Consider the following 26,882-nt stretch of genomic DNA (forward strand, 5'->3'; position numbering starts at 1 on the left):
AAATAGAGCCGTGAGTGGCAATGGTTGTCTGTCTGTCTCATGGTGTGCCTTGGAGATTAACTAACAACCAAGTCGTCGTGTGGTCTGCTTCCCACCTAAAATCGGCTGGATCCAGCTCCCCATGGCCCTGAACAGGACAAGCTGCTGTCCAGAAAATGGATTGACATTCTAGTTAACGATGGGTGCGAGACAGTGTACTGTATTTTCCGCACCAAAAGGCATACCTAAAAGCCTTCCATTTTCTTAAAAGTTCACAGCACACCTTAAAATCCGATGCGCCTTGTTTATGGTCATTGCGGTAATATTTTGACTCCAAAATGGCTCCTTGCTCGAGACATGCTGACAACGCAGAGTTCAACCTTAAAGCGATCGATCGGTTACGCATTTGAACACGGACATAGAGCAGCGGCAAGAGAGTTCAACGTTAACAAGTCAATGTTATAACTTGCTGTTGGTTAAGTGAACTGTGTCGCTGCTTTATTAAAGAAGTTTTACTGACATCTGATCGTTCTGTTGGCGTTTCCTTGAGCGTAGCTTCATCTAAAGAAGGCATTGTAGGTTGCGTCTTATAATGCGGTGCGCCCAATGTATAAAAAAAAAAGACAAAATAGGCCATTCATTGAAGCTGTGCCTCATAATCCAGTGTACCCCAGATTTGCTAACCACTAGCTCTGTTTTTTTTTCCTAGTGTGGCCCATATACTCCTTCATAGATCCACTCTTTTATATGTAGTATAAACACCAAATTTTCTGCTAACATTATTCAAAAGCCAGTAGTTTTCCCGCCTTTCTCCTCACTCTGCAGTGGTTTCATCTGGTAACTGGCAACACATCATCAACAACTCACCACACGTGTATGGTGTGTTTCACTTGGCTGCCGTGTGCCTCTGTGTGCCCCACAAACCCACAGTCTGCCCCCCTGCTACTGTCTCCGCCCCGATGTAATGACGACTTGAGTGACGAAACAAAAGGAAATGCTGAGTCTTGTAAAAACATCACATGAAGTAGTCCATCTTTCTGCATGCACGCGTGCGTTTCCAGTTGTAGAAGTATATTCCAGTTGTGTCTCCGAACCGCCGTCATGTCCACTTTATACTCTACACCGTAAGTCTTTAAGGGGTAAAGAAAGGTGTGAGTTCATCTCGAAGTTTTCCGGGATCCTTTCACGGCATAGAGTTCACACTATCGTCTAGATACTGTCAATAACACGGAGTTTGTCGCAAGGTACTCGACCAAAGATGTGGCCCACTCTCCGGTACTGAAAAACGAGTGTACGTGGATTCATACAGTAGCTATCAAATGGCTGTGGTTTATGTACCTGCTTGTCGACTCAACGACAAGAACGGCACATTGCGATGGGATCGTGCAGGAGGAATGTGGGACATAACTCAACACATGCAAGGAACTCCACAGTTAAATATACACGTTGGAGGAGGAGCTTTGGGGCTGTGTATGTGTGCGCATTTGTGTGCATGGGTGTGTTTGTATGTTTTGACCTCCTCCAAAAGTTGTCCGAGTCCCTTTCTAAAAATCTACTTGAATCAGTTCTGCCGAGCCCACTCGTTCTTCTCGTTGCTGTTACTCCCCCGCGCTCCGTGGCGCCCGAGGGTTCTGTTTTCCTTCGTGGGTCCGGCGGTTCCTCCCCTTCCTCAGCTCCTGGAGATGCTTCCACTTCTTATTAGCGGGCCGGACAGAGGGACCAGGAGACATTGAGTCTCTTCCCGCGGCGGGAACCTTCTTCTCCATTCGGTCACCGGTGGGATTCCGGCGGGCCCAAACTTGTTCGCAAATCTGGTCCACCGTGTTCAGGTTTGGATGGTCCACCAGCTGCATAAAGTCCCGATACCAAAGCTTTGGGTTGGCCACCAGAGGCCCTCCAGCGCTGCGAGGCTCCGCTCGGGAAGGGGCCTCGGAAGGCATGTGAGACGACGTGGACTGGATGACGTCTAAAGTGATGCCCAGCAGGGTTTGGGTGAAGCCGTGTTCCATGGCGTGACACTGGTAAACACCCGTGTCCCTCCTCAGGACACGGCGTATCAGGAGCCCTCGGTCTGTTTGCAGGATCCGATCGTCCAGACGCACCTAGAAATGGGATGAGGGACAAGATCTCGTGAATTCACTTCACTTTAGCCATCATTTTGAGTTTGGCTGAGTTGCTTTAGGAGGGTGGTCAGAAACGCACTATTGCTTGGACATGTATCATTTTCGGTAAAAACAAAAATGCGGCCTGAATCTTTTGTATGGGACTTCTACTGTGGAGTGACTCGTTGCTTATAGTCAGGACGAATTTGAGGGGTTTTCCTCTCGTCCTGGCACATTCAGCAGAGGCCCAACTGTTTGTGTTGTCTAAAAAAAAATAAAAAATAATCATGAGCAATTATCCAGTGGTTTGGGGTGTGGTACAGTATATGAGGAATGTTTGCCCCCAATCTCCTTGGAAAGCGGTTGGGGCCGACAATCGTAATTGTTCACCTTCTCCACGATCTACAATCAGAAACTCATGTGTGTGATCAACACTGAGAAGTGACTGGTCGTGTTGTGTGTTATAAAACAGTGTCAACCAAGTCATTCACCACGATAAAAATGTCACGGAGACCACTTTGCAACCGCAACGTATTGACCAGCTAATCCACCAGTTCCCCCACTTGGTAGCTGGTGGGTGGACATATTTTTATGCTTGTCCTGTGCTGTATCACTAAGCAATGAGCACACGATTGTCAATTTTCTCCTCGTCTTCTGTGGTATCTCTCACCTTTTGAAATTGATTATGATACTAAAAATTAGCATGTGCGTACGCTTTTCAGTCTGTGCCCATGCAATGATTGGATAGTCAACTTAGCACCGTTTACAGACAGTCAGCGCAGCAACAATTACTCTACACATCAGTTTCCATGTATACAGTACTACAGACCGCAAAGCGAGTAGATGTCTTCATCTATCCATCAATTTTCTGTTGATTATCCTGTGGTCACAGGTGACCTGAAGTCTATTCCAATTCACTATGGGCATCGGGCGGGGTACACCCTGGACAAGTCACCTCTCAATCTCAAGGCACAGAGACATTGCCAGTCACATTCACACTTCTGGGCAAAGTTTGAGTCTTTAATTAACCAACACAGACGTGTTCAGCCCATTTTTGGGGGTGCTCAAACATCCTGAAAGTGAATCCAAGTACCGCGACACAATTCTCATCATCTTGATATGGCGTATGTTTAAGAATAAGAAGAAGAAAACCTTTATTCGTCTCACAATGGAGACATTTCCAATTTACAGCAGCAAAGTTATGAAAGGAAGAAAGTAGAAGAACAAAAAGTATAAGAGCTGCTGTAAAGGCAGCCACTCTCGCTTGATCCAATTGGACATTCTTACCTCTTCTCGTGGCTTGTCTCGTTGTTTCTGAAAGGTCCAAGTGACTCGGGCCTGAAGGGACTTGGGGATGCATTCCAAGAAGGTGCTGCTTCCTTCGACTCCGTATAGCTTCTTCTCGGCCACGTGGTGCTTGTGGTGGTCTGCGGAGCGCAGCAAAGGGACAAAGACAATACTGTACTTAACAACCCATGATGTAGAGGGGGAAAAAAAATTCTAGTCAAGGGCTGAAAAGGAAAGAAGAATGCAGGAAGATCATGTGACCACCTTGAAACAGATCTGTGCCAAAGTGCATCGGTCTCTAGGATGACTACAAATCATTGCATCGTTATTCTTGCAGGTTACTGGACATGTTTACCTCCTGAGCAAAGAGTGTTGGGATCACCATTCCTCACATCCTGGCGACGGAAACGCCTGTAAAAAGAAAATCACTTGATTCAATAATTAAAAACATTACAGTCATACATGCATATTGACATGATAAGCAATCAATTGGTTATTGGTTATTACCTCACTACATTTTTTGTCAAATTAAAAAAAAAAGACCTTTTAGTGTTGGGAAGGTAGCGAGTGCAGGATGTCCCGTCCCAGGCGCAGTAAGGGTCTCGGGCCAGGCAGCACTCAGCGCAGGCTTTCCCGTACACGCTGCATCGATGGAGGGGCACCTGGGCGATGCCTGTGTTGGAGCCCACGTACAGTTGTTGCTGTGGCGACCGAGCACAGAGACACATTAGAGACGACATATGTTTTGACGCAAAGACCTAATTGGACTTACCCGTTTTGAGGAGATCTGCATGTCGATGATTGACGAGGCATCCTAAGGAGCAGAGGAAATTGAAAAATGAGGAAATATAGAACGCTTAACGATAAGCGACAGTTTATTTATCATCGTCTTTTCTTACTTTGAAGACCTCCAGCTCTTCCAACAGAAGTTCTTCCATGTTGTTCCAACTCTCCTTGGGCACATTGATGACCTTGAGTACTGTCCCTTTGTCTAAACAATAAAACACCAAACGAAAAATATAAATTCTAACTGACATGGCTCGTTGTTCTTTCACAGGTGTTTGTGTGTAATTTTCTTTTTTTCAATTTGTGAGTTACCACGCAACTCAAATGTTAGCAGATTTACACTTTTTTTTTTTTCTGAGCGCAACGATTTTACCTGTGCCAATAAACATGACATCATATTGTCCGTCAGCAGCGTTGACCCTGTCCACAGTGATCTGGGTGAAGCTGTAGTCCACATTGGTTCTGACAAAGACTGGCCGTCTGGTCATGGCGTACACTGGGTTGTACATCAGAGGGTGGTGACGTGCAAACTGAATCACGTCGTCCGGGAAACCCTTGGTAGACTCAAAACTGCCAAAGGTCTTGCTGGGACACTATTGGAAGTAAAAACCAAATAAATATATCTTACTTTCGCTCTCTGTGTGTGTCTGTGTGTGTGCGTGTGCGTGTGTGTGTGTGTGTGTGTGTGTGTGTGTGTATATATATATATATATATATATATATGTATGCATAATTTATTTATATATTTGTATTTATTTATTTTATATACATTTTTTTTCAGGTGTGCTATGATCTCCAGAGCAGGAAAGTTGCTGACTCATCATCATCATCATCGTCCCGTATTCTGTGTCAGTTCCATTTTGAAAGAGCAGTGACCCAGGGAAAATGGTGGTGGTGGTGTGAAAGGGGCTTTCGATCGATTGGTCCATCCATCCAAAAACCATCTATCCAGTTCTTGCTCATCCCATTCAGGGTCATATGTGAGCTGAAGCCGATCGCTACGGGTACTTAAAAAGGTGAACTACATCTGTCCTGGCATGATCAGCAGTCAATTTTAAGGCGCATTCATTCCAGAGACAAAAGACCATTCACACTCATATTCACACCATCACTGAGTGGGAAATCAATGACAGGCAATTGTAACACGCTACACTATCAGCGACTCCAGCTGCAAACAATAAAGAGTCAATTGTCTAACATGGTGGATTCATTATGAGATGAGAGGTTATTACTGTAAGTGAAATACCACGACAATCCAGAGGCCACACAATGGAGGTTGTTCAAGCGCGGAAGAAAGCTGAGAGGCTGCAGAACAAAACCTGCTGACACTGCATGCCTTGCAACACAAAAGCACCGTAACCACCACGGAATCAAATGATGTCGACTAAAGTAGCGCTGCAACGTGTTTCTGAATTTCCATCTCCTCTTGTAGGCCCTTGGTTACTGAGGTTTGAGGTATTTTATGTAACTTGAACCACTGTGTGGGGAACTATGCAAATTCTCGACATTTATTTGATCCGAAAATTTGTGTTTATTGCATATTATTTTGCCAGGGACATGATGGCAACGGTAGAAGGAACAGTTAACCAGCATCCACCGGTTATTAGTTGGTGTTATTAATACGGAGCTACAAACCACATTTTGTTGCATCAACATTCGTATTTGCAATGACAGTACAGGACTTGGTGTGTATTCTATTTTATACCACTAGGTGATGCTCTACTGCCCGTTCTTGCTGACCCATGTATCAATTTAAAAAGGGGGTCGGAGGGGGTGGGGGTTGTCAGACCCGTCCTCAGTCGGGCAACACACATGAAATGCACGGTAGTTCGGGATTACGATGATCGCCCTACGAACGCCTTCATGCATATGTGCTTGCGTGGACAACAGTGCAAACTTGTACGGATTCCTCGAGAGAAACACGACTTAATTACGTAATAATTTCTGGCTTCAGAAAGGCCCTCTCGCAGTTTACTCACCATTACTCCTCCCTACCTAATTCTTGGGCCAGATAAATGAAATTATATTCTTGTGACATATCACATAAATGTGAAAATTCTCGGCAGTCTGTACGCAAAGAGCATTTTTAGCTCTTGCGCGCTTTTCTCATGTGAAGTTGAAAAGGTGAGGCAAGGTGACCTAAGCAAAAATACGACGAACATGTGGATAAATCACTCCTTTTCCGATGTATAAATGGACGCCGATGCCTTTGGGAATGTTTGACGCACGGTTGACTTAACTTGATGAGAATGATTCTGCTTATGCCATCTGGGTTTTTTTTTTCTTTACTCTTTTGAAAAATTCGCAAGAACGGTTGAGAAAAATTGCTGAACTAGTTGTCGACGATGATCGCGCTTTTTGAAACTAGCTCCTCCCTGTTTGCTACCATGTTGGCAGTGGAGGCAGTACATGTCAGCTAGCGACGATGGCTTTATACTCACTTTGATTCAAACGAATATGCTTCTTATAATTTTTATTTGTGTTATTGGCCGATTGTCGTTTTCATGTTGACCGGATGGGATGTTGCAACGTGAATTCACTGGCTGTTAACAGGGCAGCAGTTTCAGCTCTCTTGCTCTCCACGATTACACAAGCAAACTCAAACATGGCACTTCGCGGTTTATTTTCGCTTCTGTTCACTATTTAAGCTTTGCAGAGGTCATTTCAAGAGATTGATCAGGTTGCAAAGAATTATAGGCAATACACGCTCAGTTCTATCAGGAGGTTTTTCATGTTTTTGACATACCATTCCTGGGCGGGGATAAGGCACTTTTCCCTGAAAGGGCACCCACTGGTAGTTGGGCCCCTCTTTGTGAGCAAACGGCCCCAGGAAGGCCCTCCGGATGTCATTCATGGAGTAAAGACACACAGCTGAGCCTTTAAATACACTGCTGTTGGGGGACAGGGAGAGGTGCGTTAGATGCCTCAACACGCAAGCCTACACACACACAAGCTCATGCGTGCACAAATACCATCCGTCCGTCAATGGACTCTGACCTGGAAGTGGAGAAGACTGTGTAGACCAGAGGATTCTTTCTGTCCCTCGTTTGCAGCAGGAATACATCGCCTGAGGATGGACGCGCACAATTCAAAGGTGGTTCCGGGGTCAGGGGTTAAAAGAAAGATACACGCCCTGTGGCTGCGTCTAGCTAACTTCCGCAGACATTTGAGTAAGCGCTGTGCCCCAAGACATTCATCTATCTACCTATCCAGACCAGATCCATGTGGTCTCAAACTGAGGATTTGCCATTCACGGACACTGGCACACCTGTTAGGCTAGAAATGAAAAATCTGACTGCTACCTGAAATACCTTGGATCAGATAACCTTTTAAAACAATATTGATGAATGATCTTTCAGGCAACAGGGACTGAAAGAGGCACCGCAACTGACCAATATGAACCTGTGTACATATAATCACAAACTATATCTTTACAACCGTAAGTCAGTAAAAGACACAAACTGCCAGACAAAACCAGACTACAGTCGAACCTCTTTTCAACGTACCTCGTTTACATTTTCACCCCTATAACGTTACATTGTCAATGCTTTGTGATGAAAGCACACAAATTGTTTGAATCACACTCACGCAGCTCGTCAAAGTAAGTATCACTGCCATCGGCTCCCGGTACCGAGCAGATCAGTCGGGTTTTGAGGAATGTCGTCCACTTATTCACCAAACTTCTCTGACCGCCCATGTCATTCTGTTTCAATGAAAGCACATTCACATTCAGCGCAATTATTTTCACCTACCGCGAAAATATCCTCAAACACTCTTTTGACATCAGGAAATGAACATCGGTTAGTCTTTTTCCAATTAAGTAAACTCTCAAATCAAATGTCCCTGAATGGTACTGGGCATCATTTTCGATTTTGAGAGATCAGCTTTTTTTTTTTTTTTTTGAGGGGAAAGAAGCGGGATGGGATTGTTATGCCACCACAAAAGGGTTCCTGTGATGGCAAGAGGGAGTGATAAGTGATAAGGGCAATAGAACCGTAAAAAGAACTTCCTCAGGGCAATCCCATTGGACTGTTGGCTTCACTGCAACGTGATTTGCGAACAAGACAGAGAACAATCTTTTACCCTGCAGAGTTGTCCAATACGGGAATAAGTCGACCTCCCCAATCCTTGGGCCTCCACCGCCGTCTCCCGGAAGAAGAAAAATACTTTATCATCATCAGGGTTTTCACTTTCTGGGACCCAAAAGGAACCGATAAATTTGGGCTCTGGTACACAAATCAGGAGGAACAAACCAATGTCAGTCAACGTTTATGAGTGTCTATCATGAAAAAAGTGTCACGTGAGAGTGAAAACACACCATTGAGCCAACGTGAGTCATGCTGCTCCGTGCGGATGGAGGGACGTCTGCCCAGACTTCGAAAGATGGTGAAGTCCCGCCCCATTAAATCCGTAGCTACACCTGCATACAGCTCATCGCCTTGGAAACACAATGAATGCATTTCTTTGTAACAACAATGTGTAATACTGTATGACCTTTTGAGGGTCTTTTATGTACGTTTGTATCATATGTGTTTAAGACACATCATATAGAGTAGCAGTTAATCTGGTACCGGTCCGTAGGCCATTTGGTTCCGGGCCGCACAGAAAAAATAAAGAACTTACATTACTTCCGTTTTATTTATGTTGGAATCTGAAATGTATTTTATTTTGAAAAATGACCGGATTGTCTGTTACTACAGTACGTCACTCTTGACACGCTTCTCGGTCACGCGATAGGTTACCGCAAAAATGAAACCCAGAAGCTAGCAAAATGAGTAAAAAACAAACAAACGTCTTTGGGAAGGGGAAAAGGCCCAGCCAGCAGACAGAAGAGGAGCCTACGACTTTCAAGAAAAAGAAGGCTACATTTAATAGACTGTATAAGGATTTCCTACTTAAAATACGGATCTATCGCAACGGAAGATTCCCACGCACCATGCCCACTCTGCATAATATGCGGCGATGGTGAGTCGTATTTTTGATGCACTTTGTATTTGCGGTGTATCTTATTTTGAAGGCACGTTTAAACGTTACCATAACGACCAGAGAGTGTTGCGGCCGGATAGAACGTTCGTCTTGTCACGATTCGTGTTTATTATGATGTTTCGAAAATACCACAGTTTTCATGCAAGTCATATCATATTATTTTGTTGTATTTATCCGTCACACCTTAAAGGCCGGTCCCTGAAAATACTGTCTGACATTAAACCGGTCCGTGGGGAAAAAAAAAGGTTGGGGACCATTGACATAGAAGACAAAGTAATCAGGAATAAGCCTTCAAAATATAAAGTGTGAGTGAAAAATGTCACAGTTACCAATGAGTACAGATGCGGCATTATGGCGAGGATCATATGGACTTTTCCCTTTGCCGTCTTCCATGTTCGATGGGTTGATCTTGAAGATGTGGTCCTGGCAGGACGGACACAAGGAAATGGTCTTCAACACAAACAGTATACAGTATACACCATTTCTTTTTACCGGTACCTTTACCACTGTATACAAGCCACAGACTATTTACTGGACTGTTCATTGTTGATATTTATTTCTTTGTGGTAAAACTACTTGTACAGGCACAAAGATAATGTTTCAATATCTGTTTTGTTTCTATTTATTATTTTCCTTCTTCCGTGCTTCTACTACTAACTGTGATGCTGGATGATCCGTATATGAGCCTTATGTAACTAGTTATGAAAAGAGGATCATGTCTTTAGCCAGGAGCATTGATAGAATCTCTGTTGCTTTTTTGATGCAGCAGGGTGCCTCATCTGCCTCATAGTCAGGAGATCGGGTTCAAACTGGGGGCGAAAAAATGCTGTTTTGAATTTGCTCAATTTTATTTCCTCAAGTGGTTGCAGCAAATAAAATTATCTGGATCCAGATAAGTAGACAATATAGCAACTTAAAAAATGTATCTGGATCCAGATGACTTTATTGTGGGCAACCAAAAAAAGTCAAATTGAGTAAATTCACGACACCATTTTGAATCTCCGTTGGTGTGTGTGGAGTTTCAATGTTCTCTGGCGTAGGCTTTTCCGCGTGTGCTCCTCTTCCTTCCTACATACCAAAAACATACTTCTCAAGTTAATTGTCCGCAAGAATGAATGGCTGTTTGTCTATATGTGCCTGACCAGTCCAGCATTGAAAATGGTGTGTTGAATTCATTCGATTTTTTTTTTTTTTTTTTTTGGCAAGCGGCTGCACCAAAATAAAATCCTCTGGATCCAGGTGCAGTTTTTCAAGTGGATGTATAGTCTACTTAAAAAATATATATATATATGGATCCAGATTATTGTATTTCATGCAACCTCTTGATCGAATAAAACGAAGTAAATTCAACAAACATTTTTTTTTCAGGGAGGGTGTGCCCTGCCTCCTCCCCAAAGTCAGCTGGTGTCGGGTCTGACTCATATATAATATGTGACTCATCAGGACAAGCTCAATGGAAAAATGAATGGATGTTTTTCAATGTAGTCACCTCCATCCTGTGCCCCACCTCCACAAAGGCACAAGTGGGATGGAAGGCTCCGGTTCCACAGGCGTACAGGTGGGTGCGATTATAGTGGTGGACAATCTTCACATAGTTTACACAGTCAGACTGAAAGACAGACACACAGAAATGGAAACGTCGTCAATGAATTACTGTGTCATTAAAGCTTGATCTTGAGAGATCGACTTGGCGAATAGGTTGAGTAGCACACTCTCATTTTGTTTTTGTCTGCTTGTTTGGTGGTAGAATGCATGAGGACATTTCGAAGAAGTTTGTGGGGGGAAAAATGGGACCGTTAATGACCACACCTTTTTTTTCCTCCACATTTTGGCAATACATACAATACAAAAAAAAAAAAAAATTGACCACAGAACAAACCCGAATGACCCCACCAACAAAAGCATCTGGCTTGGATTGAAATGTTGAACATTCCCAACGCTCTCCCCATGTCAGTCATCAGCTCCGCTGCTGCCACACTGCTCTGACAGTCTTTGTGTCCTGACACCCCAAATGTGTGCTTTAAAGCTATTTATTTTGCTACCCGAATGGTGCAACACGGTGAGCATGCTAGCGGGTGTGCTTTTCATACTGCATGTAGAGAAAATGTCTTAAAATGAGAACAATTGTCAAAAATCTCACTGGAGGTAGAAGATTCTAATTTCAAAATGTCAGATATTGCAACCCCGCTGTGAGCTTATCGTGAGTGAGGCGGATGTCAAGCAGGTTCTTGAAAAAAAAGATCGATTCAAGTTAATAAACCCCTCGGTCTAAATCCGAACTGTCACTCAACATCAAGCGCACGTTTGTGAATGTGGGGTGTTGAAGGGTTCATATCCATTGACCTATGACCTGCTATTGAGTCATTAGTTGAGACAGTGGTACAAATTCATGCTCAGAATAGCTGTACTCTTTCAGTGTCTTGGCCTCTTCTTAAGCTACATTGTCCTGTTGTGGTTTGTCTTTACTTCAAACGTTCTCTCCAGCAGTTAGCAACATTATGTGCTCCTTCTAAGTGTCAGTGTAGACGGCATGCAATTGCCATTGATGTTCATACGGAATAAATGTGCGTTGTTTCTAAGATGGAAGTGATTAGCCTTCATGAAAAGCAATACATCTTTTGTTTTAAAGATGCATTGTTTGGTGTAATTGCTTTGAAGAGCAAAACAATTTAATTCAATTTAAAAAAAAAAAATCGCAAATGAAGAGTAACAGCAGTGAAGATATTTCAACACGACATGCGTGCCACCGGATGCCCAGTCCAGAGTGTGCCGCACGTCTCTCACAAAACGCGAGCTGGGACCGACACTATGAGCTCTCTTTAAAAAATATACAGGGAAAAAAATAAGGGATGGAGTTTCACCAGTTTTATCGACCTCAAAAAGTGGCTAATCGCAGGTTGGTAGACAGTCGAGGATATGCTTTAGTTTAAGTCAGAGCCGTACATCTAAGCTAACACTTCCAGTCGATTTGCAGCAACACAAAAGCTTGAATAGAAATAGCTGTCATGTTTGTCTTCCTCTCGTGTTTTGACTGTGTGTGAGGGGGTTTGGCGGTGTGAGAATGGAGTTCCCGGTGATCCAGGAAACATATTTGATGCCTGAGAACATCTGACTGAACATACAGTGGCAGTCATCCAGTGGGCAAACTTTCGATTTAGATACACAACACAGCTCAGGAATGCCTTTGATGGCTTATGCCAACCAGGACAATTTAACTCTTTGGGCATTTGTCTGATTTATTTCTCCTAGAATAGACGAAAAAAAATTTTGTGCACTTTCTCAAAGTGTTTCTATAATAGTAAGTTTTAATCAGAGATGGATTTATGGGTTTTAAAGATTTTCGTTCCTTTTATTGTTGCACATCCGGTTTTTGAGTTATTTTCTTTTCTTTTTTTTAGTTTAACCGCTCAAAGCATCCTGAATACGGATTTTACCATGCATTGTAATTTATACCTTTGACATTTCAAGAAAAAATCCCACCTGTTGTTGAACCTAATCCTTAAAGGGGATGTCCATCCATCCATCCATCCATCCATCCATCCATCCATCCATCCATCCATCCATCCATCCATTTTCTTAACCGCTTATCCTCACAAGGGTCGCGGGCGTGCTGAAGCTTATCCTAGCTGTCTTTGGGCAGTAGGCGGGGGACACCCTGAACCGGATGACAGCCAATCGCAGGGCACACAGAGACGGACAACCATCCGCGCTCACAATCACACCTCGGGACAATTTAGAGTGTTTCATTAACCTGCCATGCATGTTTTCGTAATGTGGGATGAAAACCAGAGTTACGGATTCGCATATTCCTAGATTTGTTTAAATGTATTTATTTTTATTCACATTTTTTACATTTTGTTTTTTATTTGTGCCCCCCTGCCCCCAACCCCATGTCGTGGAAAACGGGCTAGATGTTAATCAGCATTTGTGGAAGAATTTCCTGCGTCGAAAATCATTGATTTTCTTCCTCGCCTACTATGTTTCAGTGGGCCTCAATTATACATGGATTTTTGACATTTGCAGGCAGGTCTGCTTCATATCCCCCATGAATAGTAGGGGTCCACTGTTTTGCATTTTTAAGTACTGAGTCAGCATGAGTGTTGGTATGAATCTCTGCAGTGTAACATATTCCTTTTTCACCATGCTATTGTGCAAGGGCCTGTTGTTCTTTTCTCTTGTGGTCTTTGGATATGTGTACATCGGGTTTATTTCAGCTGTAACGATCGTGAGGTTCATTGCACAATATATAAATGGTCTAGATTGCAATATATCAAGCAATAATGTTGATCGTTAAGTCAAATAAACTGAAATGAACGAAATACACCGACTTCAATGACTCAGACAAGTATCACGAGAATCAAAACACAGGTTTTCGTGATCACACTGTTGTCTGAGCTTTATCGGGCATGATAATCTAGCAATGAAGCTTCACATTGTGTTGCTGCCCTATGAATCTGTTGAGGCTCGCGACAATTGGGTTTCACCTCAAATCGGTGGATTTCGGCTAACGTCAGACTGGTCTGCCCGCTTCCACTATGCACGCGCGAGCACGACAACACCGGTGCCTTCTGGCGGAACGCCACAGTTAATGTTAAAATAATACTTCTAAAAATGCTGATACACATTAAATGTACGTTTTCCACAAAAAAAAAAAAATGTGAGGAAATGCGGAGGAAAAATTCCAGAAAAAAATCCAAAATATAAAAAAAAATCCGACTGTAGTTTTAAGTTGTAATATCAATGATGACCAGTAGATGGAAAACGTGTTGGTTGCATTTGCACTTAGTATTATATTGCCCTACACTAAAACGTGAGTAGGCCTAAAAAATGTTGCGGCTTTGGAATGATATGCAGGACAAACACATGGCCTCAATAATAAAAAAAAAAAAAATTGAGTGAGTTGATTTTTGTTAAAAAAACAAAATGAGTTCTTGCGCATAATGTTGGTTTCTTGTTTAGCAGTATTGTGCCTTCTTCGAATTGTAATTTTATGTGAGAGCCCTGGATAAAAATAATTTACAGTATGTGGTTATTTTGTTGTTTGCTTCAGAACCTTTGTTGATGTGTGAGGATGGTGGACCTTTTATGAATGTATTGAAAACGTATTACCAAAAATGAAATATAGTAAGAGCAGGTAATTGGTACATATGCACGTATTTTGTCCATATATAAAACAAAATTATCGTCACACATTTAGTTCGGAAGTGTGTGTTCCAATGTGACTCTCCAGAAGCAATAATGAAAAATTGTGCCCCCCCCTGCCCTCCAGTAGCTAAGTTTCCCATTCTTGCTCAGTGCCCAATCCCATCACAAACTTTTGAGTTTCGGGTTGATGTGGTGTAATCCTACTACAGTAGTTGATGAAAGTTTTTCCTTACAGGAAAGTAACAGTAACAGCAGTGCATTGTGAGATCAGAAATCCGCCCTGTCACCCAGCACATCAGACTTCACTGTGCTCGAAAGACGCTCTTCCAGTCAAGGCACATTTAGAGAGAAGAAACAATATGAAACATTGAGTGTAAACAAAGTGACTGAGAGCACAGACCCGAAAGGGGGGAAGGCATCGACCTCTTCCAAAAGAGAAAACACCCGTTCCGGTAATTAGGGTCAACAAGGTAAGGTCAGCTCAGTTAGTTCTTCATGTGTCACTGACAAAACAAAAGGCCTAAAGAAATGAGAGCTGTTGAACATTGATTAAAACACATTGAAAAGCAAAAAAGACACGAAACCGGTCAGATTTTTCTTTGACTATTACACACACGCCACCCATGCACACGCGTACAAAACTCTTGCCAAGGTGAAAATGGACGCTTGTAGTCGTCAATGAATGGAGCTCATTGTGTCGTCTACAGCTGTGTAATCATGCTGATAGAGGCTTTGTGCAACACACACACAACACACACTCACGCGCAGATTTACATGGGTGAGAACCTGCGGACCAACGTTTCCAACGCGAGTAGAAATATAGCACAGTATAAACAGTAGCCCAGGTTGTGCAGCCCACACCAATGGAAAAGCGCACAGAGGACAAATAAGCAAACATGTCTTACGTCATCCGAATGTCTGCACTCTACGGACGCTCTCGACTTAGACACATAATAATCGGATACATTTCACATGAACACGTGGCAGTGTCTTGAAAAATAAATGTGGATCCAAGTTTCTATTATCGGTGTCCAATAAAAAGATGAGGAGTTAACAGGTTCTGTTTAGAGGAAGTGTGAAGCTTTGTTCAGTCAACATTAGGGAGCCAATCCCCCCTGAGTGTTATTAGTTAGGTTTATTGTAGGATTAGGGTTGTCTTTATTTACGATTTTTATGACTTTTTGATCATTTGAATGTGCAGTGGCACCTCTGAAGTCAAATATCACACCGAGAATATCGACCTTTTTCAGTTTTTGGTGGGGGGGGGAGTAATGGCTCTCAATCCACTCTCATGCAATATACTGCACGACCTCACTTCAAATGAAGAGTATACTTTGAAAAATATATTTATTTGTTGTTAATTGCCTCAACAATGATTAGTACACGATAAACTGTATTTAAATGAAATCCCGCATTGCTGGAGTGCCTGCTCACCCATCAAGTGTAAAAGTGAACACCCAAGTTAATCTTTTTGTTATCTGCCCATTACCAAGCCCGACACTGAATTCCTCCACCAATGACTTGGCAGCTGAACTGGCCAAAATTCCAGAGTGAAAGACCCACTTCAAAGTCCAACAGTAGGCAGAGCTGCAGCGTTAGCACAGTGACAGCAGCATCAACTTCTGATGATAATTCTTGATCCTTTGGATATGTTGACGAAATCATATCGCAGTCTTGTTGTTAAGACAACTGGGAACAATAATGAGTCTCCTTTTACGCTGTGTTTGTATCTTTGATGGTTGACATATTTTTACACATATATGCCCATCAATAATGACAATAAGCAACTGAAAAAATGGCAAATGTTGAAAACTACAGAGTTTAAACAACATGAGCTGACTTACTGCGATATCCTTGCCGGCCCAGTTGCATTCCTCCCTCCACTCAACGGGGGCAGGCCAGTGGATCTGAAACCCAACAGTTTGAATCTAAATTTGTTTACTGGTTTCATGTCATTAAATGCAATCGTCTTGACATAAATGATGAAAACAAATCATTTTTTTAAAATTTCAGTTTTATTCACTCTTGCGGATATCTAAACCTCTTAAAATGAAGTTTTTAAGACTTTAACACAACAACTGCTCATCTGATGGCCAGTCTGTAATCTAGAATGCAGTGTTTGTTCAATTCCATTCCACCCTTTGAACTGTTTTAAACGTTTTTTAATTCAAGTATGATTCTGAAATCAGAGCAGTATAGTTGGTGGGATGGAATTTTTTCCAACCTTGTGGTCCTGTTTGCCGATGTTATCCAGCGAGAGTGACAGCAGGAAGTTCTTGGCCCCAACGAAGAGTCGGCCCCGCTCCTCGTCCAGCAGCAGAGCGCTGAAGCAGCACGAGCGCTCCAGCTCATAGCGCCTCACTCCATTGAACTGCTGCAAGTCTGCAAGCGGAAATGTACGGGACTGCATCAGAAATTTACACCTAAACAATGAAATATGAAGCGCTTCAATGCATTGCGCCATGAAATGTATTCTATGTCCACAGTGGCTTTACAGTCATTACTCTAGATATGAGCAATGGGAAGGTATCACACACCCTGTGCTAACTGCGACGCTAAAGCTAGTATGGGCAAAGTGATGCCACGTTCCATGTTCATGAAAGTCATGAAAACAAAAACTGTTCTGTTTTGAGCTACAATAAATAGTGGCTGCGATTGTGTGATGCATCCACTAGATGGAGCTACGCTAAAGTGAATACAATACAATACAGCTTTATTTAGAGCTTTCACAAGCGCTACAACAATAACAAAGCGCTTTACAGAACCTTTAAAATACTACGTCCAAGAAATCAGAATATTGATCCATATGTAAGGCACGCCAGATTGTAAGGCGCACTGTCGGCTTTTGAGAAAAGTGAATGCTTTTTAGGTGCGCCTTATAGTGCAGAAAATACGGTATTTATGTAAACTCTCATTCCCCTAGCATGGTACAGCATGACCATTTCTTATCTTTGTATTTATTTTATTTTTCCCTTCTTTATTTTTCTTTGTATTTGGTCATATTTATCTTGAATGAGATTTGCATTGATAAGTGTTAAAAAAACAAAAACAAAAAAACGGACTGAAACACCCGCATGTGTTGCTAAAATATTCCTAAATGTTGCAAGTGCTGTTGTTTTTCATTTGAATTCTTTGCACTTCATTGTATTTCTTGAAAATAAGTTTTACAAGCACATGTTTTGATTGGGACTTTTTCAGGCCATTGGATATTTGTGTTGCGCGTAAACATCTAAATAATAGCAATTTGTTCATTGTATTTTTAATGATATGTTTATGTGCAAATTTGTTTCATAAATAACCGAAAGAACGAAAAGTGACTCGAGATGACTCCAACTTGCAAAACAAATCTGGAGAGTCCATTCAGTAGAACGTGATCGGGGCTTCAAGTCATGCGGTTCATCCATTTGATTTGCATTTTATTTTAGCTGCAGCCTTAGGCTAAAGACGAAGCAATTGCTTGACAAGTGCGGTTTCAGGAACATGTGGCTTTTGTCAGTTTCCATTTGACAAAACTTTGTGGGAATGAGTGATTTTACATTGGTTTTGTAAGATGTAAGGGGGGTCGGGGAGTGCAAAATTGAACTTCAGCTGGCGGCATGGTGGACTTTAGGGCATTGATTCTTAACTTGTGGGCGAGGACCGTACACTGCGTTGCAGATCTATGATGGGAGCATCATGTATGTTGAATTACAGGAGGTGCTCGCTTACACTAACGATACGAGTCACAATACTAACGACTTATAAGTACTCTGACTAAGTGTTAACACAGCTACAAAACTACAATATATTCTGACCTAAATTGATATAACGTTGCCACCTAAGGCATGGAACGCCATCGTAAATCGAGGACCACCTGTGCAGTAAATCAATGTGGGCATCCCAGGTCGGACTTGACATTTATCTCGAAAATAGCATGCATCAGAAACGTCGCTATTCGGCACGAAACGGTACATGTACTGGGCTGTATTCATATTTGGTACGTATAGTTTGCAGATCTCTGCCTTGCTTGCGTTGGTTTTCCCCAAGTAAAGTCTTACCGGGTACTTATAATAAGACTTTAAATTTACATTGGTAAGAATGATTGTCGGTATGTGACTGGCAATTGGCGGGCTATCAGGCCAGGGTGTACCCCACCTCTCGCCCAAAATAAGATGGAGTAGGTGGGATGGAAAGTGTCGTCGAAAATGGATGGATGGATGACGTTCTATGACATAAGACGATACGAGTCAAAATACTAACGACTTATAAGTACAAATGGGCCCGAGAAGAGAAACAATACTACCGACATTCCAGGGGCAGTCGCACAACCTCCACTTTGAGACCCGTTTGCCTTTTCTGGCTTAAAAAATGGCACTGTGATGTCAACAACTGACACCAAAACAGCACTTTTTTTTTACTCATCTGCTTTCAGTTATAAACGGTGTTGGGCGCTAGGCCTTAGCCCACAAAATGTTGCTCATCTCCTTGGGATGAGTTTGTCTCATGAGCTTATATGATGGGGGGAAGAGTATCGTGTTCTTGGTTGGATGGTAAGGGTGGGGAGTGGGCGCTTGACACTGAAATAAAAGATCACGACACTGATTTATATGGTTGGCGCCTTGGGTGTCACTTACGTCATGGAATGAACCATCAGACCCTTCCTACTGTATTTGTATACTGCAGTAACAGAAAATGCTGCAATTAAGACTACTTCGCATTACTTCTTCACGTCACCTGGAGGATTCTTTACAGCTTCCTGTTTTTACCTTTGAACGAGAGCTTCATACGTGGCGAGGACGAAGAGGAGGAGGAAGACGGAGACGAACGCGTCACTGTGCTGGGAGAGGAAGCATGAGCGGCGGCCAGTCCCAAAAGGAACAGGGAGCTGCAGGTGACCATCGTGGCCACCATCATCATCATCATGGTCATCATTCTGGCACGCGGTTTCTTTTCAAGTCCGCAAGGAGATGTTGTCACTGGACTTCAGGTCAGATAGTCAATTGGAGTCCATCGGTTGAGTCTGAGTATCGGCTTATCGTGCCAGAGTTCCTGTATTCTTTTGGACCTGCCGTCTTGACATGGAAGTGTTCTCCTGGCAGATTCCCAAACCAACAGGCCTCACCTTTCACCTCCAAGAAGGGATGAAAATGTCACACACGGGCCAAATCCAGATCTAAAAATAGAAAAAGGGAGGCAAGATTCAGAGATGGACAGCAACAGATTGTCTATTTTTATTGCACACATACACACACAGGCACACCAATACGCATGCGCTCTCACACACACAGACACACAAACACACACACACATACACACACACATTCAGGAGATAGCGCAAAGTATCAGCACAACTTATCCATGAAGTGAAAATGGGAAAAAAATGTTGGAAAGAAGCAGACAATTATCCCCATTTTGTTCTTTTCGTAACACTCAAGACGATCTTGAGCAAAGAAGAATAAAACTGAACAGAACTAATCCAGTGTCACCATACTTTTCAAAATCAATTGCCGACATATCCCGATTTTGATCATTTTTGCCAATTTGGCAAAGCATTTTGTGTCAAGCTAATCATTCTTCGTTTGAGGGTGGCACGGATTTGCTTCCGTCATGTCAAGACTGAGTGCGCTACTAGCACACCACATTTAATCCTTTCAGGGACATCGTTTACTACAGTGGGCAGCTTATCATATGATCAGGTTACAGGGTGCATGAAAGGGTTAAAGCAAATGAAAGGTTAGCCATGATTGAAGTCGGCGGCGATCACTCCAACAGCGGTGCAGCCTCCCTTCTCTCAGATCCGCCACCCTTCGCTCATCTGCAAAATTAACACCATGGGTGCTTCCGTGCATAGATACGTCATGCGCCACGTCGGATTTACACTGGATTTACGTTCATCAAAACAGACCCCTTAATGTCGGTTTTAAATTCTCTGATTGATTCCCTGTGTAATTGTTGTCTTTGTGTTTGTTGGGTTTTTTTGCGTGTTTGGGATCAAATGTGGTCTCATTCACTGAATATGTCATTGTCATATTATAAAGTTAAACAAGTAACTCTTCTATTGACGAAAGTGAGCTGGGCCTCTGGCGAATCACACACATGCGTGCGCACACACACACACACACACACACACACACACACACACACACACACACACACAAATCTGCTGGCCACAATGATGTCTTTCAGGAGAACGAGTTGCATTTATGACATTACACCTCACAAATGTCACTCACCAATTTGAGACAATGTTGCTTTATACTGTCTTGTTCGATGTTGTTAATTATCCCCTCCGTACTTTGACTACTTACAGCTTCATTAACATGATTTTTGCTTCAATGCAGCTCTTTTCACGCGTCGCTGTTGACATTTATATGGGGATAGAGCTGCTTTATTCACTGTCCCCGACGTGACTATATTTGAAGAGTTTAGAGTAGTTTGCGTAAAATGACAATTTTACATGAATTAAATCTAAACTGCTGTACTTCCAACTGGCACAACTTCTTAGCCCAAATTGGAATGGACAAACGTGGGGTAAAGCTCCTGCATAATGTCACCCAGTAGAGTGTGAGCATCCACTAAGTCCAAACTCTAAAAAGAACAACCTCGTGTTGTCCATCTCTTGGCTTATCTTGCAGACTACTTCCTGATTTACGGAGCATGGTGAACAGATGGGTTATGATTCTGCAGGATGCAGGATTATTTTAATGCCATCCGCAACACAACAAAGGCAGACGCCATTACTTTTTCCTTGGCCCGTACGCAACCACAGTTTTGTCGTTATTGTATAAATTTTCTCTTTGACGATGTCAAAATGACCGCGGTTGTGAAAAATGAAAAAACAACAAAGCTGGTTTGAGACTTTTTCCACAGTGCTGTACCTATATAAACAAAGTGTTTCAAAAATACATGTATTGTGGCTATGCGCACTCACGTCTCGGCTGCTGGCACACATTTTTTATGAATAATGAAGCTATTGAGGCACAGGGACAAGCAAGCTCTTATAAACTCACGCAGCTGTCTAGTCTCTCCAACACAACAGGACAGGAACATAAAACTCCCATACCTTGCGGTATGTATATATGTACACGCACACACAAACACACAAAATAGGCACACACACACACACACACACACACACACACACACATGCACGCACTCACACGCGTGAATGGACAAAGGTGCACATGCAAGCTTTTGAAACAGCACACATCTTGGCTTCCTGTGCCACATTGCACTGCTGTTGAGTTGAACAAAAGAAGTGTTGTCTTTTTCTTTTTTTTTTGAACCCTTAAAATTTAGTCTGCTCAGTTTTCATGTCACGATTGTGTAAAAAAAAAAAAAAAAAAAAAGCCTTAAATTTTCATTGCCAACACGAAGTGATTATGGTGCCCGTGCAAAATGCATTCATAAAGCGTGAATTGTATTTTTCTGTGGTGACTTTGGTTTGTGTGTGAGTGTGCGCTTTTGTGCGCGTCTGTGAGCACTTGGGGGTTTGTGTGGAGTTGTGTGGCGCAATGACACAACATACAGTGGGTATACTTTCACGTCATCGTCCCTTGGAGTCTGACTCTCTTGTCGACTGCTATTAAAAGAGCGACAAGTCTCATTGTGTGTTTGTGTGTACATGTGTGAGTCCACTCAAGACTCTCACACACGCACACACACACACACACACACACACACACACACACACGCAGGTTCTCACTCTGCACTTAGCTGTGCACACACACTCCCTGACAATTGCACAAACTCCCAGCTAGCTCCTTAATGCATCTTAATAAAAAAGAAAAAAAGCCATTGGGGCCGCTGACACTTTTATTCAGTTCGGCTCCAATAGACACAGCAGCAGCATGCCAAGAGGGAGTGGACTGAGAATAAAAAAGAAAGCGAGAAGGCCAGATTCCTTCGAGTAGGTGGGGGTCAAGGCGTCCCATCCCAAAAAAGAAAAAAAAAAGGCTAAATAGCAACGGCTAGACAAAGCACGGTCGGCCTTCCGGGTGTGATAAGCTTTTGAGAGCGAGGTTAGAGAGCAAGCCGATGTAAAGCACAATATAATGAATGGCTATTAGCATTTAACCCGCAGCCTTCTATGAACACTACTTGTAAAGTTCGAGAACAGAAAAGAGAGACATGAGCTACAGTTGGAGGCTGAGAGGGTGTTTGCAGACGAGGATGTTTGAGGGCAAAAAGCAAATGGCAGCTGCAAGTACCTGTATGAAAAGCGGGATACACACATGCTAATTTCGAACATCTGAACTAATTTTATAAAGGTTAGACACTTATAGCACCAAGACATACCCATAAGAGGTAGCAAGATGTCACAAGGCATCCAGACGGACAGAATACGCCAAGTAGTAAAAGGGTTTAACATGTTCAAATGCTAAATTTCTTTCCTTGAACAATGATGCGGCTAATTTATGGATTGCTTCGGGCTAGCAAGATTCATGCCAATAACAAATTCTCCACCTTAGCCTTTGTTTTATTGCGTAGGCCTCGCTCGGTTGTGCATGTTTGTGAGATTCAACGGGGTGTCCTAATTCTCAGAGGGCTTGGTCTCACATCACGAAGCGGCGACAACTCCGAGGTATAGCACGCGAGCTAACAAAGTGTGACATGATGTGACACCAAGCCCTCTCGATAGACTTCACAAAAACATAAATGAAAATAAGTTCCGGAGATTTGCCTATCATCTCTGATGAGTCTGTCTCAGCTCAGAAGGAAAATGGTTTTGTGGAAAGATTTCCTTTGGAAAATACTTCTTGCCCTCTGGGGAACTCATTTTTATACAAAATATGACATAAATAAAACATTTTTATTTGCAGACGTTTCCTTGCTCTTCACCTCAACCCATTTTGGGACAAAACCACTTGTAGGCCATCATGATTTGTGGTGTACAGCAAAAATAAGGCACTTGATTGTTTTTAGTTGGATAAGAGAAATTCTCATCACACTCTCTCTTTGTCTAAACACAAGATATGTTATTCTATCAATTTACTATACTTCACTTTTTTAGCCTCGATTTATTTATTTATTTTTTGCAGAGAAATTACTGATTTTCTGGGTAGGGCGCAAATGTACAACGTCTTTCTGTGTGACAGGTATCCATTTTACAACATGGACACCTGTGAATTATACAAAAGTAGAAAAGTGTGGGGTGTATACTGTAGGCCAGACCTGAAAGTATGACCTGGGACTCAGATCCAGCCCACCCACAGTCTCTGACCTGCCCCAGCAGTGATCTTGAAGTCAAAGTAAAATGTAAAATATGTGTGTGAAATGAATATGTTAAAAAAATGATATGTGTTCAAAAAAAATCCATAGAAGATGAATTAACAAGTGATAAGCATTTCATTAAAGAGTCTTAGGGCAAGTTTTTCTTAGACAGCTGTATGTATGCTTGGTGTAATAACTGGCACATCTTTATTTTCGTGCCGAGGCAAGTCTAGTTTACTATGTTTGGGAATTTGGCACACCGCAAAAGTAGATTAGACTTTCGACCAGGTAAGTGTGGTTCTAAATTGTGACGCAGGTGGTGTTACACGATTTGGCGGATTAGATCTAGGCACAGGTGGACAGATTTTGGGCTCCGCTGATATGTGTGGTGGATGTCATCATATTTCACTCAATGTCATCAAATTCTCTCAATCCTGTAAGAAATGACTTAATTGAACAAATTATTTCTCGCATTATCTTGATTATATTTTGTTAAAACACCCCCCTTGACTGCAGAACAGCTATGGGGAGGATGTAGGAGTAGAAAGGTGTGCCCATTTCGCAGCAGTGACGTGCGATCATTCACTCATGGAGGTCTACTTGCAGTTCCTTATAAATCTAACTTGCTTGCTTCCATCTTCTGCATGGACTCCATGCAATGATTCACATTTTGCTTCCGCAATGCTGAAGACAAGTGATCCTCAACTGTGCTGTTAATACAAAGGAAATGAGAGGAGGACTTTGATTGATCAAGTCAGCTGTGTGCACTCCCTCAATGGTGCAAACTCCTCTTTCTAGCCTTGCCCGTTGACGAAAATGCCAGACAGAAAGAAAACTCCACCCTTTGTGCTAGACTTGCGCTGGACCCGAAAATACATCCCGAATGTGTTTGCCACCATTCATTATCTAAGGTTTCCATCCATCCATCCATCCATTTTCTAATCTGCTTATCCTCAGAAGGGTCGTGTGCTGGCGCCTATCCCAGTTGTCTTCGGGCAGTAAGCGGGGGACACCCTGAACCGGTTGCCAGCCAATTGCAGGGCACACAAAGACGAACAACCATCCGTGCTCACGTTCACACCTAGGGACAAGTTAGAGTGTTCAGTCAGCCTGCCATGCATGTTTTTGGAATGTGGGAGGAAACCGGAGTACCCGGAGAAAACCTACGCAGGCACGAGGAAAACATGCAAACTCCACAAAGGAAGGCTGCACCTCTGCACTGTGAGGGGGGACCTGCTGACCAGTCGCCCACCATGCCGCCCAAGGTTGGCATCACTCAATCAAAACAATCGTCGCTAGTCAGTATGGAATTTAAAGAGATTTGGACAATGCCGATGTTCTTGAAAATGCAATGTAACCAAACATGTTTCCATTGGTCGTTAAGCCACACTCTCTCACTTGGCCTCGAATATGACAATCGTGACATCCCGCCTGTTTCAGCCCTGCAGTCTATCAGCATGCGCGATTGGAGGGACGAACAGAGAGATGGCGCGGGAGTTGAGACAATAGGTAACCGAGAGAAAAGGGCCAATTGTTTCGCTTTATGGGAGAAAACGAATTTCCCAGCCTGCAACGCAGCATGTCTTGTAGCCTCCTTGTGTGGAATGAAAAGACAAAGGGACAAGGAGGAAAAATTTTAACACAGGGCCACTAACTGGATTCATAAGGAAACATGATCAAAACTAGAAAGAAATGCTAATATGATCGTCTTATTATTATAATGATTGTGATTGTTCACATGAAATTATGTATATTATGATTCATGAAAAGGGGAAACACAAGTTACTTTGTATTACAATACCCCCCCCTCTGTTTTCCCAACAGCTCACCCACAACTGCAAAAAATAAAAAAATAAAATTACACCGTAATCGTTTTAGAAAGTGGATGTACGGAGGGACAGCATTGTAAAAGCCACCTGCTTGTCGGCCCAGTAGCCACTAGAGGGTATGCAAGAGCACCGTCAGTCCAGTTTAAAGTCAAGGCTCACTACTTCAGTCGTGTCTTTGGGAGGGTGCTCCAAAATCTTGTCATATTGGGAGGTCTGATTGAATAGCAAATGAAAGAATAAGCTACAAATCGACATCAAGGCTAAAATATGCTGACCAAGTCGAGGGACAAGGAACGCGAAAAAAAAACAACAACAAAAGAACAGATGGAAAACCGCTTTGGGACAAGAAGAGTTATCACAGCTTCTTTTGTTTTATTTTGGAAAGATAGATGAAAGTCAAGATTTGTGATTTGTGTCAATAGTTTTGTTTCTGTTTCAACTAAAACTTTGACTTGATCTGACAAATGCAAGCGGCTGATTTGTAATCTGGGAAAGTTTCCATCGGGTATTGTGGTCCAGATGGCTCTTTACCAGCAAGGAGCAGAACGCGCTAATGTTCTCTTCTGTGGCTCTTTCAAGAACCACTGGGCTTGCTGCCTCTGAACGTCTCACTTTCTCGTCTTTCTCCCGGCTTAAATCCTCTCAAGACTTGTAGTCACTTACTATACGGCTGTTGAGCCATGCTTTTTGTTGTGGGTCTCCTGACAAAAGGCACGAAGGCCAAGTTGCATTACGTAATTGAGCAAATCATTTTTCCCAAGCAGATGTGACTGTCCTATGACTGCGCAACCTTTTGATTTGGTTCACGACTGGAAGAAAATCATGACTTTGGTCAATTTTTGCCCCGCTGGCATGTGGTTTATCTTCCTCTCTTTCACATCTCAAAGAAGCACATTCATCTATGTTTAGTGTAGTCATTCTATGTGAAGAACTTCTGACACTTTTCATCATGATCCAATTTATCATATTACTCATGAGTCCATGATGTGTTATTCTTTTTCTTCGCAGGACATTTCGGACACTTGCATGCATCCAACTTGATCTGAACAGCAAGGTCCATCAACACATCTGGTGCTGAAGGGAGCAAGCCCATCAAACAATTTTGGGATGAACTTAAACAGATTTGGGGCAAAAGCAGCAAACCTTCTCTCAGGTGCCCAACATCAGTCACCTTTGCCGTCATGTCAACACAAATCCTACAGACACGCCAACATCTTGTATGCACAAAGTCTTGCCAGAAGAAGCTTGGAAGCTGTTATAACTGCAGCGGCCAGTGGCGGTGATTGGGGGTTACTTAAAATAGTTGGAATAAATCAGAATTGATGTAACTGCCAGACTGATGGAGTGTTGCTAGTGAAAGTGCGATCTAAATCAAGATGTAATGTAGAAATAAATAAGCGCAGGACCACCGTGTCTGTCAAGTTAAGTCCAGAAGCAGCATTGAACTCAGCACAACTTCCGACTGGAACCAATCCAAACAAAATCTGAAAACAAGATCCCTTAATTGCCCTTTCCCCCGAGCTACCATAAATACACTGCGGAGGATCTTCCGTTCTCCTGCCTTCGAGTCAGGATA

The 26,882-nt window shown here is 42.7% G+C and overlaps 1 protein-coding gene and 1 long non-coding RNA gene across 5 annotated transcripts in view; one reads left to right on the plus strand and one right to left on the minus strand.

The window, feature by feature from the left end:
* Window positions 1–674: 674 nt before the first annotated feature.
* sema3b (sema domain, immunoglobulin domain (Ig), short basic domain, secreted, (semaphorin) 3B) overlaps window positions 675–26,882 on the minus strand; it is a 66,401-nt gene continuing 40,193 nt past the window's right edge. For 3 of the 4 annotated variants that reach the window (XM_019873100.1, XM_019873101.1, XM_019873099.1), the window contains 17 exons: window positions 19,031–19,437; window positions 16,510–16,667; window positions 16,130–16,192; window positions 10,630–10,749; window positions 9,470–9,563; window positions 8,473–8,592; window positions 8,238–8,380; window positions 7,743–7,857; window positions 7,152–7,221; window positions 6,901–7,045; window positions 4,528–4,747; window positions 4,268–4,359; window positions 4,141–4,182; window positions 3,912–4,069; window positions 3,724–3,779; window positions 3,369–3,508; window positions 675–2,081 (listed from right to left, as the gene is read on the minus strand). In XM_019873100.1, the coding sequence (XP_019728659.1) occupies window positions 1,578–2,081; window positions 3,369–3,508; window positions 3,724–3,779; window positions 3,912–4,069; window positions 4,141–4,182; window positions 4,268–4,359; window positions 4,528–4,747; window positions 6,901–7,045; window positions 7,152–7,221; window positions 7,743–7,857; window positions 8,238–8,380; window positions 8,473–8,592; window positions 9,470–9,563; window positions 10,630–10,749; window positions 16,130–16,192; window positions 16,510–16,667; window positions 19,031–19,196 (2,406 nt within the window). In that variant the 5' untranslated portion in view covers window positions 19,197–19,437 and the 3' untranslated portion in view covers window positions 675–1,577. The remainder of the gene's footprint in view (window positions 2,082–3,368; window positions 3,509–3,723; window positions 3,780–3,911; window positions 4,070–4,140; window positions 4,183–4,267; window positions 4,360–4,527; window positions 4,748–6,900; window positions 7,046–7,151; window positions 7,222–7,742; window positions 7,858–8,237; window positions 8,381–8,472; window positions 8,593–9,469; window positions 9,564–10,629; window positions 10,750–16,129; window positions 16,193–16,509; window positions 16,668–19,030; window positions 19,438–26,882) is intronic. The other variant, XM_019873102.1, reaches the window with a different exon arrangement.
* On the plus strand, window positions 24,704–26,870 carry LOC109517763 (uncharacterized). Its single transcript, XR_002168608.1, has 3 exons — window positions 24,704–24,742; window positions 24,918–24,986; window positions 26,315–26,870. It is a non-coding gene; the product is annotated as an uncharacterized LOC109517763 (long non-coding RNA).

Source organism: Hippocampus comes, unplaced genomic scaffold, assembly GCF_001891065.2.
Source record: "Hippocampus comes isolate QL1 unplaced genomic scaffold, H_comes_QL1_v1.1 scaffold28, whole genome shotgun sequence".
NCBI classification, from domain to species: domain Eukaryota; kingdom Metazoa; phylum Chordata; class Actinopteri; order Syngnathiformes; family Syngnathidae; genus Hippocampus; species Hippocampus comes.